The sequence below is a fragment of the Aspergillus flavus genome, chromosome 7, assembly GCF_009017415.1.
Source record: "Aspergillus flavus chromosome 7, complete sequence".
NCBI classification, from domain to species: Eukaryota; Fungi; Ascomycota; class Eurotiomycetes; order Eurotiales; family Aspergillaceae; genus Aspergillus; species Aspergillus flavus.
Window position 1 is genome coordinate 1,024,771 of NC_092404.1, and position 14,299 is coordinate 1,039,069.

The 14,299-nt window shown below is 48.5% G+C and overlaps 6 protein-coding genes across 6 annotated transcripts; 3 read left to right on the top strand and 3 right to left on the bottom strand.

The window, feature by feature from the left end:
* Positions 1 to 6: 6 nt before the first annotated feature.
* On the bottom strand, positions 7 to 2,165 carry F9C07_2280725 (putative hydroxyisocaproate dehydrogenase). The gene is made up of 7 exons (XM_071510455.1): positions 1,507 to 2,165; positions 1,345 to 1,443; positions 1,178 to 1,292; positions 999 to 1,115; positions 855 to 937; positions 523 to 804; positions 7 to 469 (listed from the first exon to the last, which is right to left on the bottom strand). The coding sequence occupies exons 1-7, from the start codon at positions 1,585 to 1,587 to the stop codon at positions 257 to 259; spliced, it is 990 nt and encodes a 329-aa protein (XP_071366932.1). The 5' UTR covers positions 1,588 to 2,165; the 3' UTR covers positions 7 to 256.
* On the top strand, positions 2,166 to 3,753 carry F9C07_2280726 (sorbitol dehydrogenase). The gene is made up of 2 exons (XM_041294575.2): positions 2,166 to 2,326; positions 2,378 to 3,753. Exons 1-2 carry the CDS (start codon positions 2,258 to 2,260, stop codon positions 3,515 to 3,517), a joined length of 1,209 nt encoding a protein of 402 aa, XP_041150112.1. The 5' UTR covers positions 2,166 to 2,257; the 3' UTR covers positions 3,518 to 3,753.
* F9C07_2280727 (C6 transcription factor) lies at positions 3,754 to 7,977 on the bottom strand. The gene is made up of 6 exons (XM_041287145.2): positions 7,356 to 7,977; positions 5,964 to 7,264; positions 5,587 to 5,906; positions 4,688 to 5,529; positions 4,195 to 4,628; positions 3,754 to 4,137 (listed from the first exon to the last, which is right to left on the bottom strand). Exons 1-4 carry the CDS (start codon positions 7,484 to 7,486, stop codon positions 5,077 to 5,079), a joined length of 2,205 nt encoding a protein of 734 aa, XP_041150114.1. The 5' UTR covers positions 7,487 to 7,977; the 3' UTR covers positions 3,754 to 4,137; positions 4,195 to 4,628; positions 4,688 to 5,076.
* F9C07_5529 (putative 3-ketoacyl-acyl carrier protein reductase) lies at positions 3,866 to 4,746 on the bottom strand (the record flags this gene model as incomplete). The annotated part of the gene is made up of 3 exons (XM_041294567.1): positions 3,866 to 4,137; positions 4,195 to 4,628; positions 4,688 to 4,746. The coding sequence occupies 3 exons, from the start codon at positions 4,744 to 4,746 to the stop codon at positions 3,866 to 3,868; spliced, it is 765 nt and encodes a 254-aa protein (XP_041150113.1).
* Positions 7,978 to 8,609: 632 nt separating the features above from the next.
* Positions 8,610 to 10,359, top strand: F9C07_1847730 (dehydrogenase with different specificitie). The gene is made up of 3 exons (XM_041294576.2): positions 8,610 to 9,093; positions 9,173 to 9,388; positions 9,477 to 10,359. Exons 1-3 carry the CDS (start codon positions 8,971 to 8,973, stop codon positions 9,924 to 9,926), a joined length of 789 nt encoding a protein of 262 aa, XP_041150115.1. The 5' UTR covers positions 8,610 to 8,970; the 3' UTR covers positions 9,927 to 10,359.
* Positions 10,360 to 12,136: 1,777 nt separating this feature from the next.
* Positions 12,137 to 14,020, top strand: F9C07_5532 (putative metalloreductase; the record flags this gene model as incomplete). The annotated part of the gene is made up of 1 exon (XM_041287139.1): positions 12,137 to 14,020. The coding sequence occupies one exon, from the start codon at positions 12,137 to 12,139 to the stop codon at positions 14,018 to 14,020; it is 1,884 nt and encodes a 627-aa protein (XP_041150116.1).
* Positions 14,021 to 14,299: the final 279 nt, after the last annotated feature.

Below are 14,299 nucleotides of genomic sequence, written 5' to 3' on the forward strand. Positions count from 1 at the left end.
TTAGCGAGCTCAAAGCGGACTAGGGCCGTTGCTGGTAAGGAAGGGTCACACCGCCCGGCAGTACCACTTGCTACGGACAGGGCCGCGGGCCAAGTCTCGGCCTTCTGGAGACTGATTAAGACATCAACGAAGCTACAGGGCACTCATATCTAACCCAGGGAGATTGTACTGGATCCAGAAAGCTCAAACTGATTATGACATAACTCTTTAACAATTTATTCTATCAATTATATCTAATCTAATCTCCAACCTACATCTAGAACACATTCTTCTGCTCAGGGACCAACGTGATCATCTTTCCCTTCTCTACCGCTGAGCGCAAGTTGTTCAACACCAACAACTCCATATCCTTCTGTGTCTCATATGTCATGGTTCCAATGTGTGGCAACAGCATCACCTTGGGGTTATTCACCAAACCCTGCTCTACAACAGGCTCATTCTCATAGACGTCCAAACCAGCGGACAAGACCTACCCAACATTAGATATCTTTAACACGTGGAAACAACAAACGCCCAACTCACCTTTCCGGAATCCAAAGCAGCGACCAGTGCCTTTTCGTCAATCAGCGCACCACGAGCGGTATTAACAATGACAATACCGTCCTTCATCTTCTGGAATTCCTTCTCGCCAATTATATGACGGGTAGAGGCATTAAGAGCGAGGTTCAGACTAAGGACATCCGAGCTAGCCAGCAATTCATCAAACGACACGTATGTAGCGTCTCCCTCGAGCTCAGGCGACAGTCGGGACCGGTTGTGGTACTGGATCTTCATTCCGAAGGCCTTTGCGCGGTTGGCCATTTCCTGGGACAAGTCAGTTCATGATCTGGCGCAAGGAAAGCTTTGGTCCTTACCCTGCCGATTCCTCCCATCCCGAGAATTCCTAGCACCTTTCCTTGGGGATCACGGCCCAATGTAGTTTGGCCTTGCCACTGACCTGTGGTTCGACTATCAGCTACCTCTTGTTCCAATTCCTTTTACCTGTTGTAGATACTCACCCGCCCGGAGAGCAGACAACGGCACGTAGGCCTGCCGCAAGGCACCGATCATCAAAAAGATGCCCACATCAGCTGTAGCATGGTTAACAGCGACAGGTGTACTGGAAACGGCGATTCCTGCATCGATTATTAACTCGTCAAACCTTCGCTCATCCGCAGAAGACAAGGGTATAACGTACCTTTATCTGTGCACCCCTTGACATCAATATTGTCATACCCGGCACCATTATGACAAATATACTTCAACGACTTGGGGAGAACAGCAAGTAACTCTGCATCAAAGGGACCCGTAAACTATGCGCGACTTAGCATGCACTTGCACTCTGAGCTTAAACCTTCACCATACCTTCGTAGAAGTATTGGAGCGATAAATAACCAGAACATCATCATATTGACCCTCCTTGCAATTGCGGATAAAGTCCTCTCTAGTACCGCTGGGGAATTCCTATATAATGACCCGTCTAAGTTATCTGAATTCAATCGTACTTGCCACTGGAATAACTCCTACCGTGAGCGTCAGAATGGACGACAGCTCCTCCCACTCCTTGCGGGCATGAGTGATTTCGCCAATCAACAGTGCGGAAGGCATGATGTCAGAGTTGGAGCAAACGTGGGGTTTTGGTTTCTTGGACTGTAGGAGTAGCAAAGGGTATACGGAGAGGAAGAAGGAGAAAATATGGAAGAAGGGGGAAGTAGACAAGAGGAGGAGAAATTCCTATTACTGGTCCTTTAAGAATATTCCAGTCAATGATTATGTTTCACTGAGTGATTGATTGATTGATTGTTGCCCCCCAATTCCGGTTGGCGTGGGGTGGCCCTTTTACTGTATGTATTACCGTTATCATGGATATCGGTATGCAAAGATGTATTGGGGTACATGTAGGTGCACGTTCATAGTAGGTTTCCTCACTAAATGCTTGATAGAGTAGCTCTATGAATAACTTTGAATGCTACTTGAGGATTATGAGAAAGTATCTACATCTGGTTCTGGCTGAATCTCAAGCACTACGTGGAATCTGTCGGATATCTCCAAAATATACATCCTGTATTACACGTCGAGATCGTAACGTATCCCATGATTGCCCGTCGGCTATTGATAGCCCGGTTCAATAACCGACGCGGAGGAAATCCGTTCAACCCCACGTTGGAGCGGAGTCAATGGCCGACAAGCAAGTCATGCTGTGCATATAATAGCATTGTCATAATGGCGGGCCTTCGCTCAACTTCATTTTCAATTACAACACACCGAAAACACAAAAATGGCTACCGTCACTGATACAGTTGCCTGCCAGGCACTCGTCCTACACGGCGCAAAGGATCTCCGAATGGTATGATAACTCCAAAACTTCAAATGAAACTATATCTAACACTCTCGCCAGGGAACGAAGCCCGTCACTGCCCCCACCGGCTCCGAAGTCCAAGTCGCCATCCGCGCTACTGGTCTCTGCGGATCAGACCTTCACTACTACAACCACGGCCGCAATGGCGACTTTGTCGTTCGCGAGCCCTTCTGCCTGGGCCATGAGTCCTCTGGCGTCGTAACCGCCGTCGGACCGGAAGTCACCACCCTGCAAGTTGGCGACCGGGTCGCGCTTGAAGTCGGCCTGCCCTGCCGCAAGTGCGTCCTGTGCAAACAAGGCCGCTACAACATCTGCCCCGAAATGAAATTCCGGAGCAGCGCCAAAATCTTTCCCCATCTCGACGGCACCCTTATGGAACTCACCAACCACCCAGCCGAAATGTGCCACAAGCTCCCCGACTCAGTGTCCTTCGCCGGAGGTGCTCTCGTCGAGCCCCTGGCCGTCTGTCTACATGCCGTCCGGCGCTCGCATCCCCCATCCAAGGAGGAAGTGCAATTGGCCGAGTCACTGGGCGACCAGTCTGCTGCTTTGATCTTTGGTGCTGGCGCCATCGGTCTGCTTTTGGCTGGTGCGCTTGCAACAGCTGAGAACTTCTCAAACATTGTCGTGGCAGATATCGACCCGGCACGCTTGGCCATCGCTGAGTCGCTTAACCTTGGTCTCAAGACTGCCCTCATCCCCAAGGCTGACCCTGCACACCCACCTCCAGCAAAGGATGCCCCTCACGCTGAGCAAACTGCCTATGCCTTGCAAAATGCCCAGCGTGTAGCTGCTACCTTGAAGGATACTATCGGCCTGACCTCCGGTTTCTCTCGTATCTATGAATGCACGGGTGTACCGGCCTGTGTGCAGGCGGGTATCTACGCCGCTGCTCCAGGTTCAGTTCTGGTGCAGATCGGTATGGGCAACCCCATTCAGACTCTTCCTGTGGGTGCGGCGGCTCTTCGGGAAGTCGATGTTATCGGTGTTTTCCGGTATGATGGACACGCGTACCCCGCTGCCATTGCATTGGTCGCAAGCGGCAAGTTCAACCGTGTTGAGGAGCTCGTTGTTACCCATCGGTTGCCGTTAGAACAGGGAGAGAGGGCGTTTGCATTGGCCGGAAAAGGTGTCGATGAGACTGGACGACCTGTTGTGAAGGTCGTCATTGAGAGCTAGAATCTTTTGGTCTTTTTTTCCCTTTCATTATTTTCTGAGTAATACCCGAGGTTTGACTTGAAGGTCGGTGTGGTTTTGTGGGGATAGAAAACTTATGAGATACCATGAAGAAAACGGTGTACAGTAGATGAAATCCATCATGACAGAACTAGAGCGAGAGTGTGGAGGAGGGCATATGTATCGGCATCCTGGTGATGTTAGGAAAAATAATTTAATCTTTAACGTACAATAGAGGTACACAACTTGACACGTAAAGGCTATGAATTCTGCAAAATATAGCTTTCGATTAACCTATGGATCATCGTAGTCATTTCGTAAATGGGTGTATGATAGAACTATATATATACACTATTTCAATCCTCCTCCAAGCAGCAGACTTTGACCAGTCATGTAACCGGTCGTCACAAGCATAGTCACCACGTTGGCCACTTCATCCGGAAGACCCAGTCGGCCCAAAGGAATACCAGCGGCAACCTCAGGAATGGCCGCAGCGCTGGGGATCATACCGGTTTCACCGATCATGGCAGGCGCAACATCATTGACACTAATATTGTATTCAGCTAGCCTCGTGGAAAGATTCTTCATCATTCCCGTCAGCCCCCCTTTGGAAGCAGCGTAGTCTGTGCGCAAGTTAGTGAACGTGGTCAATATTATTCTGAGTAAGAATGATCACATACGACATCCATTGATCCCACCTCCTTGGCCGGCAATAGAGGACATGAACACTATCCGACCCCATCGCTGACTCTTCATGTGCTCCACCACGCCCTTCACCAAAATGAACGAAGCACGTAGGTTCACATTGATGGTGTAATCGAATTCTTCGAGGGAAATGTCCCAAACCTGTGGGACTCGCTTGCCGTATCCAGCATTGGAGACCAAGATGTCCGGTCGCTTGTTATGTTGTTGGTCAATCTCCTCGAACATACGCTGTATTTCGTCCGCGGAAGACACGTCCACCTTATGGATTGAAACCCGGAGACTGTAGCTGTCTGAGTGTTTGGATTTGAGCTCTTCGGCGAGAGAAGATGTCGAAGACACATTCGTGGAATACGTCAAGGCAAGATGGACACCTTTCGCAGCTAGCTGGCGAGCACAAGCTGCCCCAATACTGAGCAATACTGAGTTAGACCGGTAATGACCCTTAGCAAGTTGCTCTAGAGTACCTACCCTCCAGAAGCTCCAGTAATCAGGGCCAATCGGCCACTGATGTCATTTTGTTGCTCCATTGTGTTGACGACGTCCAAGTATGTGTTTCCTGGCTTCGGTACAAGTACGACAGGAAGAGGTTATGCGGAGCTCCTTCGTCCGGCGCATAATATTCCAGCGGGTCGGAGAATAGTCCGAGTGAGGGACGGACACATCGCGATCGGCTTCTGGTCAAAACCCCACATTCTCATCAGCCCCGCACCAGTAACGTGGGGGACAAACAACATTGGAACAATGACAGTACGTTCAGTTTTGGTTCCATTTCGATCTTCTATGTGGATGGCTCGCTTTTTCTCAATAAAGGAAAAATACCTTTCGGTTCCAATCCTGAATAACCATGACTTAGACAACTAGAACAGGAGGTTGGTCATATCTCCAGGCCAATTTGGCTGCCAGGCTTGGGAACGGTCCTGCCCTGTCTGATACGGATCGGGGTTCTGGAACGAATCGAACGCCAATGTGTTCGCTCCGGGTAATTGGTCTCCCGAGACGTAGTCCCCAACTGCTTCAAGATCCAACCACGAGAAATCGTTCGCAGGGCTGAATTGCATATAATTACTTTGCTCAGGCAAGCGATGGGGTATAGTGCTACTCTGCACCTGGAAATCACTGCTCTGATGTGTTCCAGCCGGGGAGGCAATTGTCGCAGCCTTGGGCCTCCACAGGAGTTCCAGCAGCCGAGAATAACGTGAGCCGATATCATCCGGTCCAGCACTTGCTCGTTTCAATACGTCAGTTGTTCGTGTGACAAGATCGCGCACTTTTGTTTCCTCGCCATTTGGCATAACTCCAAACGATCGAGCCTTAAACTCGAATTAGCCCTGGCACAAGTGTTTCAAAGGGAAGCAGAGCAACTGTACCTTATATAGAAAAACAGCCGCATAAATTCCGTACAGATAAAACCTGAGAGGCATAAAGTGAAGATGCTTCTCTGGATGCACAAGGTCAACAAGAATTGTCAAGTAAGCCTTAGCGGCATCTACGGATTCATAGATAAACCTGGCATCCTGCATCGATGCCACATCATTGAATGTTGATCTCAGATGTTCCCTTTGTGACTGATCGTTCTTTAACTTCGACACCATTGATTGGGAAATTGCAGCCTGGAACGCGAAAGCATTAGTATACAGCCTTAAATATTCGTATGAGAGTTGTAAGGTAGCTTGTATGGGCGTAGAACCTGCAACTTGTCAGTGATGGTTGGTTCGCATCGGGTCAGGGAAAACTCTCAACTTACAGGACAATGAACCCCAGAGTGACTTCCACCGCAAAATCGCGAGACGAAAATCATCCACGTATTTTACATAGTCCCCCATAAGCATCATTTGGTTGCTTGTCCGCATACCAGAGTAAAGCACGTCATGAACATTCCCGTAAAGTTGTGTTAGATCCAAGGTTGCTTGGAAGATTCTCGCGTAATCCTCATCTCCATCTTTGATAGGTTGTAAAGAAGGGAAATCTTGACTGACAAGGCCTGTCATTGGGCCAGGTCCACGAGACCAAAAAGCCCGTCCGATACGGACAGATATTAACCGATCCGAAATGTAGCAGCTGGTCCATGCTAGCCTTCTTCGGGCTTCCGTCTCCGTATCTCCCGAGGGATCACCTCGGAAGGAGGTTCGATCCAAGCCTAGGAAATAACCTGACCGCAATGCCAGACCAACATGCATCCATGCGGCTCGATCCTCCTCACCACGACCAACGCGCTCGATACGCGGACGAAGACCCTGTGGTTCCCATTCGGCAAGTAGAAGAAGGGCCTCCACGGCCTCTACATCACAATCGGCACCAGCAGCTATTCCCGAAATCAATTCGTGCATATATTTTGAGCAGTATTCATGGATATCCGGTCGTTCGACTAAATCCTTCGATGCGATTGTAAGTACAGCAGTGAGCAGATGTTTCTCATTTGTAGCGAAGGAATCTAGCGCACTGCGGTTAAAATATTTCCGCGGTACCAAAGGGAGATATGGATGAAAATTTTCGGCGTATCGAGCCACCAACTGCCATACTGTGCCCGGGTCTAAAGAGCGCGATTGCACTAGTCTGTAAGCCTTAATCCCACTGTTCGGTTGAAAGTCGGCTACAGTGCCATTTTGGAGAGCACCAAAGGAGAAGGCGCTGTGGGTTGTGCGCAGAGAATCAGTGTTCGTCTCAGGGGTAGGACCGTCATCACCTCTTTTGGCAATGCCTGTGAGACACTGCCAAGCATCAGATGGATTTCGCGGGACCGACCCAATAGATGCCGTATCTTCATCATCTACCGATATGGATGTCGCTGTTGTGGGATTAGGAGGCACAAAAACAACCGGACCAGGGTATGAGGTATTTGTGGACTGGCGATTGTCTGAAGCTGTTGGGCTGATCGATTCGACAATAGATTCCCGTCGGCCTGAAAGAGTTGTATCCGGGGTGAAGTTCTTCATTTTGTTCTTGCGGATACGGCGCCCTCCACGGTTTGAACTCCCCAAAATACATTCGCGACCATCTCGGAGACACCGCTGGCATGGCGGTACTCCAGGATTGCCGTTACTATCTCTGTAGCCGTCGATTAGCTCATGAGAAGGGAATGCCGACTAAATAAAGCTAGTGGCAAGAATTACCGTGACTTCTCAAGGGGTGTACTTACAAATCGCATTTCGACTTTCGCTGCCTGCAATGCAAACAGGCTCTCGATACGCGCTTCAAATGGTCCGAGCGAGATTTCGGCCGCGTCGCCGGTGTGCTTTCCGGCTGAGAGGATTGCTCTTCTTGTTCCATTTCTGCCCTTGGGACGAACAAAAATAGAAATGAAAATTTAAAAAAAATAAATAGACAAATTGTGGGATGAGGAGGATGGCGGAAAGAAAAATGTCCGACACAAAATTAGATGTAACACGTCAGAAGTGACATTTTCATGGACGCCGTGTTGGAGGCAGGTTTTGACAACGCGTCCAGACTCATCTATAGAACCTGAGTTCTACTCCCAGTAAGCCAAGCAAGAAGCCAATTGAGACAGGCTCAGGTTGAAATAAACTGTAGGATAGTGATTGGAAAATAGCTCCGCTGTTCTGGAGATCGACCGGTAAATTGTATTATCTTTGGGGTAATCTTGGAGGCGCTCGTGCTTTCCCCACACAGAAGGTTTTTCTGTATCGAAAATCCGTATTATGCAGCATGTATGGAATAAAGCATATCCCCCCGGCCCTGTATTCCAAATGGCAAATTGTCAAGTCAACAGCCAAGATTGATCGGGATGTGTTGCATGTATGGCTAACAGCTTGGAGTTACTAGTTGGCCCACGGCTAAAGCTACGTACCGTTGCGGGTGTTTCAATACTTGGTTCCATACATACATGCATACATCTGTATTATGGTTTGTATAGTATTAAGTATGTAAGGAACAACAACGCCTGATGAACTTCCTTCATAGACTAACCTGAGAAGGTTTGAAATTATTTAGCTGAAGGCGATCATGAGATGCTTAATTTATCGTCTTTTTACTCATATCCTCCGTCAAGCAGTCTTGAAGTTGCTTCCACCTTGCCTATCTGGCAACGTATTATATAGGCTGTAGCTGATGTGAGATTAGCAAGTAAATCTATGTGACCTGGTCTCTCTTGGAGGATCCAAGAAAAGAATGAATGTTAACCGGTTCTTCTAGAGTCTCCATGAGCTAGTCTTCTCTCCATCAGAGTTCTATTGAGTCCTTGTCGCTCAATGGACCTACGTGTTACCTTGTCTCTGGCCGTAGAATACGCCGGAGTTGATATCCCCAACGACAACTTTGGTAAGTCAGCTGCCTGTCCTAGAGACTTTCACTCAATTGATGTTTAAATAGTTAACAGATAATTATCGCCACCACTGAAGTCTATCTATAGTGTGTTATAGTAGACCGCAACTAAGATCGAGTGTACATACATACAAAGCACTTAATGGTCCCGTAACAGTAATCATACATGGCACGTGCTTTCTGGATGCTTGGCGAGGATGGTTCAATTACCGACTGCGGGGAGTCGGCGTTTGATCACCGTGCCGGCAATAGGAATATCCGTTTCAGGTAATGTATCTACTGCCCCGCACGTGGGGGGACATTTATTATGAATGGAAGAAATCATCGCAAAGCAATACCAAGAGCAAAAGAAACTCTTTTATTATATCCCGAGGACTATCTTGGTTCATAGCACTTGAAGAGGAGCGAGAGCTAAGGACGAAAAGCGGACCAATCTTACATCTCTGACTCTACTTGATACCACATCAATCATAATGTCGGCTTCACTCTTTTCGCTAAGCGGAAAGACCGCTATTGTTACAGGAGGAACGAGAGGAATTGGACAGGCTATGGCTTTCGCGCTTGCAGAGGCTGGCGCTGATATCGTGCTGATTCAGGTACGTGCCCCCGTAGCTATTTTACGCCGTATGGCACGCCACATTACTCAATAGGATGCTGACCTACGAGCGATACTAGAGAGACGAATCCAACACTTCCACCCGTGATGAGATCATCAGCCGCATTGGCCGGAAAGCCTGGATCCACGTAGCGGAGTTATCCAGTCGGGATGCAATTAAAGGGGTCATTCCGGCGTTAACTAGCCAAGGCCTGAAACCGGAGATTCTGTTAAACTGCGCTGGAATCCAAAGAAGGCACCCGAGCGAGCAATTCCCAGATGAGGACTGGGATGAGGTGAGCCTACCCCTTTTCTCCACGGAGCAGATGGTTTTGGTTCCTTTCCGCCGGATGAGAAAGCTAATGGCGGTTGTTGGTTACGTAGGTGATCCAAGTGAATCTGACATCGGTTTTTACACTATGCCGTGAATTCGGCGCCTACCTGTTGGCGCGAGATGCATCCGAGTTTCCGACTGGTCGTCGCGGATCTATTATCAATGTTGCTTCTCTCCTGTCGTTCCAGGGTGGCATCACTGTCCCTGCCTACGCAGCTTCCAAGGGAGGTATTTCCCAATTGACCAAGGCACTCTCGAATGAGTGGGTCTCCAAGGGCATTAACGTGAACGCTATCGCGCCCGGATACATTGCAACGGATATGAACACGGCTCTGATCAATGATTCGAATCGTAACGCAGGTATAATGGCCAGGATTCCGGCTGGGAGATGGGGCAGCCCCGACGACTTTAAGGGGGTGATCGTGTTCTTGGCTAGCCAGGCAAGCAGCTATGTCTCTGGAGAAGTTATCTGCGTGGACGGAGGTTGGATGGGACGGTAAACAGGCATAGCTGAGAAAGCTCCGTATAGAGTAGGGTTCACATGTACATATTTTCGGAGCCCAAGCTCCGAAATTTTTCTTAATGATTGATAGGCCATGATTTCAACGTTCGAATCAAGAAAAAGATACCGCTCCACCGTTCCTACACCCACTTAATAGTTTCGATTGATATACCTTGTCAACAAGTTGTGTTGCCTTTGCCTTCGTTAGTCATGCCACGTTTTTAGCCATGTTCTGGATATATTACTGGCATGAGCTAGACTCCGATTAATATCTTCCGATAAGTTCAGGTCCGAGCGCTTAGGGAAACTATTGAATCTCCAGTGCCTTTCGGAGTGGATTAGCCTTATTAGCCTTATACCGGCAAAGTCTTTAGGCAATGGAAATCGAGATATTAAGCCTGGGATGGGCCTTCAATTTCAACGGTGTTCCTATTAGGTGAGAAAACTGTTTATTAATCGGGGCTGAATAGGAAAAATTCAGCCCAAGTCGCCGAAGTGGAAAAGCCCACCGTTGTCAAGAATAAAACCTGGGCAATAGCAGGGCAAATTAACATTGCCCAATATAGGGAATAGATTAAAAAGTCTTGGGACCCGTGACCACCATGTGACTGTTGCCCACTCCGCCCATCAACAAAGACTGGATCGCGAATGCAACCATTGTTTCATTTTGAAGCACCCAAAACTATCTTGCCAGTCTTGGTTGACAGGAGCGAACTGCTTTTTCACGATGTGTATCCTGTCCACCTTCGCTATTTTCTACCTAACTTTGCCGGTGGGTCATCGATACTACCTACCGAGCAAGTTCTGGCCAATACGAGGCGCAGGTTCCCATTGACTTCGCGAAGCTGAAACGCACGCAATGCGCCTTCGTGATCAACTAGGTTCGAACACCTCACGAGAAGTGGCGAGACTCTTGGATTATATTAGCTGCAAGCCATGGAAGTAGTGGCTGGATGCCTTTCACCTACTCGGCGGCTATAGCCCACAGTTTATGCTATCGGTCGGATCCTATCAGCAAGGGTCCGTGGCCAAAATAGAGGACCCCATTCCTCGATGGTGAATGGACCAATTCGCCAAGTCGAAACAACGATCTCCTTCTCGTGGACTCCCTGCCGAAATAAGACCGCTTGACGCCTTCCTTAGCGCTGGGAAAAGAACCCTTCATTAGACCACGCCACTTTCGATTGCTAAAAAAATTCAGAGGGTCAGTTATTGGTCCTGATTTACCAACCAGCACCATGCAAGCTCAGATCCGCAGTGGTCTCCGTGATTGCCTTTTAAGGTGAAGATATTCCTAGTTCGCGGATCCTGATGTCAGGCAACTTTTCTTTACCGGCTTCAAAAGTCTACATTTCTTCTTTTTCGTCATTCTCTTCACTATCGCTCGATTTTTGGACGATTTCAGCTGGCTCTGATCGCACTTCCATTTCAACACATTCTCTTGTCGTCTGCTGGCACTAACACTCTTCTACATATTAAAATTGCTGGCAAGTTGGTCAGGGGCTCTTCCCCCTTTATCGTCTCCACCAACGATTCACTGCCGACACTTGGTCCGTTCGTATCGTAGCTGAAGAGCTTTGTCTTAGTCAATAGACACCCATTTGTTTCTCTCGCTCTTTTGAGATTTTTACTTATAAAACCCGCTCTTTATTTGTCGTCTGACGCTGAGCGTCTATTAGCCCCTTGCTGGATTCCTTGGTTTAGACTATGCATGTAGGAGGATGCGAGTAAGTAAATCTCGAAGGCTGGATAGCTGCTGGTATCAACTGACCGTGCATAAGATTTGAATTCACTGGAGAATCCAAAATATCTTTTGTCCAATTGAGATACAATCACTCTTGAAAGAGACATTTCTTTCAATTGCGGACAATTCGATTGTTGGAACAAACACTGAAAGCGATAGCCTGGTAACACCCGCGGTTTATCATCAATATAAGGATATTGTTGCATTCATTCGAGTGGCATTGTTTCTTATTACACCAATTTGGCGATACTCCATTGCTTCCAACGTCACTGAAGGGCTACTGCATTCCACTCGTTCCCCCGCCATCCAGCATTCTTTATCACGTCATATCCCATACGAGGGGTCTCACCATCGACAATCCTTTATCACGCCCTTGATTCACGCTCGTTTTATCTAAACTTATTATAGTATCCCAACTTCAACGACCAGTCTTTACTCTGGGCCATAGGGAGCCCCAACTTTCGATGGATGATCTTCGTCGGCACATCATCCCGCGAGGCTATGGGACTAATGCCACGTACGTCTACGAGTTCTCACGAGGGCTAGGTGGTGTCAATGTTCCTCGAGATGTCATTATCACGCGAATTATCTACGTCTCCGTCCTCGCCCTGGCGTTTATTGTCTTCTGCGGTCGGATCGCCCAAATAAGCCATGCTTACCTTCGCCATATCACCTCGTTGAACTCGAGCAAAAGGCAGCAGACATACTGGAGTGTCGAAGAATCCGACACATGGACAAACATCAAGAAACATCTGCTATATTCGCCCCTCGGTAGAAAAAGGCACAATCGAGAAATACAACTTTCTTCCGCCATAAACGTGGGTACCTTGCCGTCCAGGTTCCAAACGATCCTGATCCTATTGTATCTTGCAAGTCAAGTCGCTTATTGCACTATACTCGACTATCGCGTGAATGAGAAAAAGGCCCTTGTTGCTGAGCTTCGTGGACGATCGGGAACGTTGGCTGTTTTGAATATGGTCCCGCTTTTCCTTCTTGCAGGTCGTAACAACCCACTGATCGCAATCCTGCACATAAGTTTCGACACATACAATTGTCTTCACCGATGGCTAGGCCGCATTGTTGTGATTGAAAGTGTGGTGCATACAGTAGCGTGGGCAGTCAATGCAGTCGATGAGGTAAGCGTCTCAGACATGCTAAAGCGCCTATGCGATACGCCTTTCTTCACTTGGGGCTTGGTTGGAACTGTTGCAATGGTCTTCCTCTTGCTTCACTCACCTTCACCGGTTCGGCATGCTTTTTATGAAACCTTCCTGCATCTCCACCAGCTTGCTGCCTTGTTGGCTTATGTTGGTGTGTGGTTTCACCTGGATCTCGATGGCCTACCTCAGAAACCATGGGCCATCGCAATTGCTGCCATCTGGATTTTCGATCGGGCAGCTAGATTTTCCAGGCTGTTGTACCTTAACATCTCGCCCAGGAAAGGGGCCACCAAACTTGTTGTCCAGGCTCTCCCTGGTGAGGCCTGCAAGGTGACGTTTCACTTGCCCAAGCACGTTCACATCAACCCCGGGAGTCACGTGTATACTTACATCCCAAGCGTCTCCCTATGGATGTCCCATCCGTTCTCGGTTGCTTGGGTTGACCCCTGCAGCTCTGTAACAAATGCAGCAGAACCGGAAAAGTTCGCCAAAAGCCAAACATCTACCGGAAGCATGAGTCCATCACTGCTTGAGAAACAACCCGTGGTTGATTTGAACGACTACATGAGAGAAAGTCAAGAACCAACATCCGTCTCTCTTATCGTGAGTGCGCGTCAAGGTATGACGAGAAAGCTATACAACAAAGCCCTAATTGCGCCCAATCAAATACTACACCTCTCAGGATACATCGAAGGACCGTACAGATCGCACGTCTCCAACATGGGCAGCTATGGTACCGCCGTACTCTTCTCTGCTGGTGCAGGCATCACCCACCATATGCTGTACGTCCGCGACCTGATCATCCGCGCAACCGAAGGCCGTGTAGCCACGCAAAAAGTCTACCTCATCTGGTCCGTGCGTAGCACAGAGCATCTCGCCTGGGTACAAGAGTGGATGGATGAAATCCTCCGCCTCCCCGGCCGCCGTGACATCTTGACAATTAAGCTCTTCGTTTCGAAACCAAAGAGCAGCCGTGAGATAGTTTCACCCAGCGCCACTGTCCAAATGTTCCCGGGTCGGTGTCGCCCTCATGTCGTTCTGGATGAGGTCATTCCCAACCGCGTCGGAGCCACCATCGTTTCCGTTTGTGGACCGGGCGCATTCGCAGACGAGGTTCGTGCTGCTGCCCGAGATAACATCGGCAAGGGCGCGGTCGTGGATTTCGTCGAGGAGGCATTCACATGGTAACATTGTGTCTTCTACCTTACAACTGCTCCATATCAACATTTGTCTTCTTGTTTAAAATTTTGTCTGTAGATTAGTTTTTCCATCCTCGTAATCTCTACCCTCCTGTCTGTCTGTCTTGTACCAGAAAATCTAGGCGTTTCGGTCGTGGTCTGTACTTCCGATAGGACAATGGATGCTTCGAACATTTATTCAAGAGTTGACTCTCACCACATTAAAGATCCAAATACCAATCCAAGTCAAAAAGACGAAGAGAATTTGTACAGAATCTTACACATAAAC

What these genes read in the sequence shown, in the direction of transcription:
- F9C07_2280725 (XM_071510455.1), bottom strand. Translation starts at nt 1,587, where the DNA reads ATGCCTTCCGCACTGTTGATTGGCGAAATCACTCATGCCCGCAAGGAG. An exon ending in GCTCCAATACTTCTACGAAG is followed by an intron (nt 1,293 to 1,344) that starts GTATGGTGAAGG and finishes AGTCGCGCATAG; the next exon opens with TTTACGGGTCCCTTTGATGC. An exon ending in GTTGTCTGCTCTCCGGGCGG is followed by an intron (nt 938 to 998) that starts GTGAGTATCTAC and finishes GTCGAACCACAG; the next exon opens with GTCAGTGGCAAGGCCAAACT.
- F9C07_2280726 (XM_041294575.2), top strand. Translation starts at nt 2,258, where the DNA reads ATGGCTACCGTCACTGATACAGTTGCCTGCCAGGCACTCGTCCTACAC. An exon ending in GCGCAAAGGATCTCCGAATG is followed by an intron (nt 2,327 to 2,377) that starts GTATGATAACTC and finishes CACTCTCGCCAG; the next exon opens with GGAACGAAGCCCGTCACTGC.
- F9C07_2280727 (XM_041287145.2), bottom strand. Translation starts at nt 7,486, where the DNA reads ATGGAACAAGAAGAGCAATCCTCTCAGCCGGAAAGCACACCGGCGACG. An exon ending in ACTCTGGGGTTCATTGTCCT is followed by an intron (nt 5,907 to 5,963) that starts GTAAGTTGAGAG and finishes GACAAGTTGCAG; the next exon opens with GTTCTACGCCCATACAAGCT. An exon ending in CGGCTGTTTTTCTATATAAG is followed by an intron (nt 5,530 to 5,586) that starts GTACAGTTGCTC and finishes TTCGAGTTTAAG; the next exon opens with GCTCGATCGTTTGGAGTTAT.
- F9C07_1847730 (XM_041294576.2), top strand. Translation starts at nt 8,971, where the DNA reads ATGTCGGCTTCACTCTTTTCGCTAAGCGGAAAGACCGCTATTGTTACA. An exon ending in CTGATATCGTGCTGATTCAG is followed by an intron (nt 9,094 to 9,172) that starts GTACGTGCCCCC and finishes GAGCGATACTAG; the next exon opens with AGAGACGAATCCAACACTTC. An exon ending in CAGATGAGGACTGGGATGAG is followed by an intron (nt 9,389 to 9,476) that starts GTGAGCCTACCC and finishes TTGGTTACGTAG; the next exon opens with GTGATCCAAGTGAATCTGAC.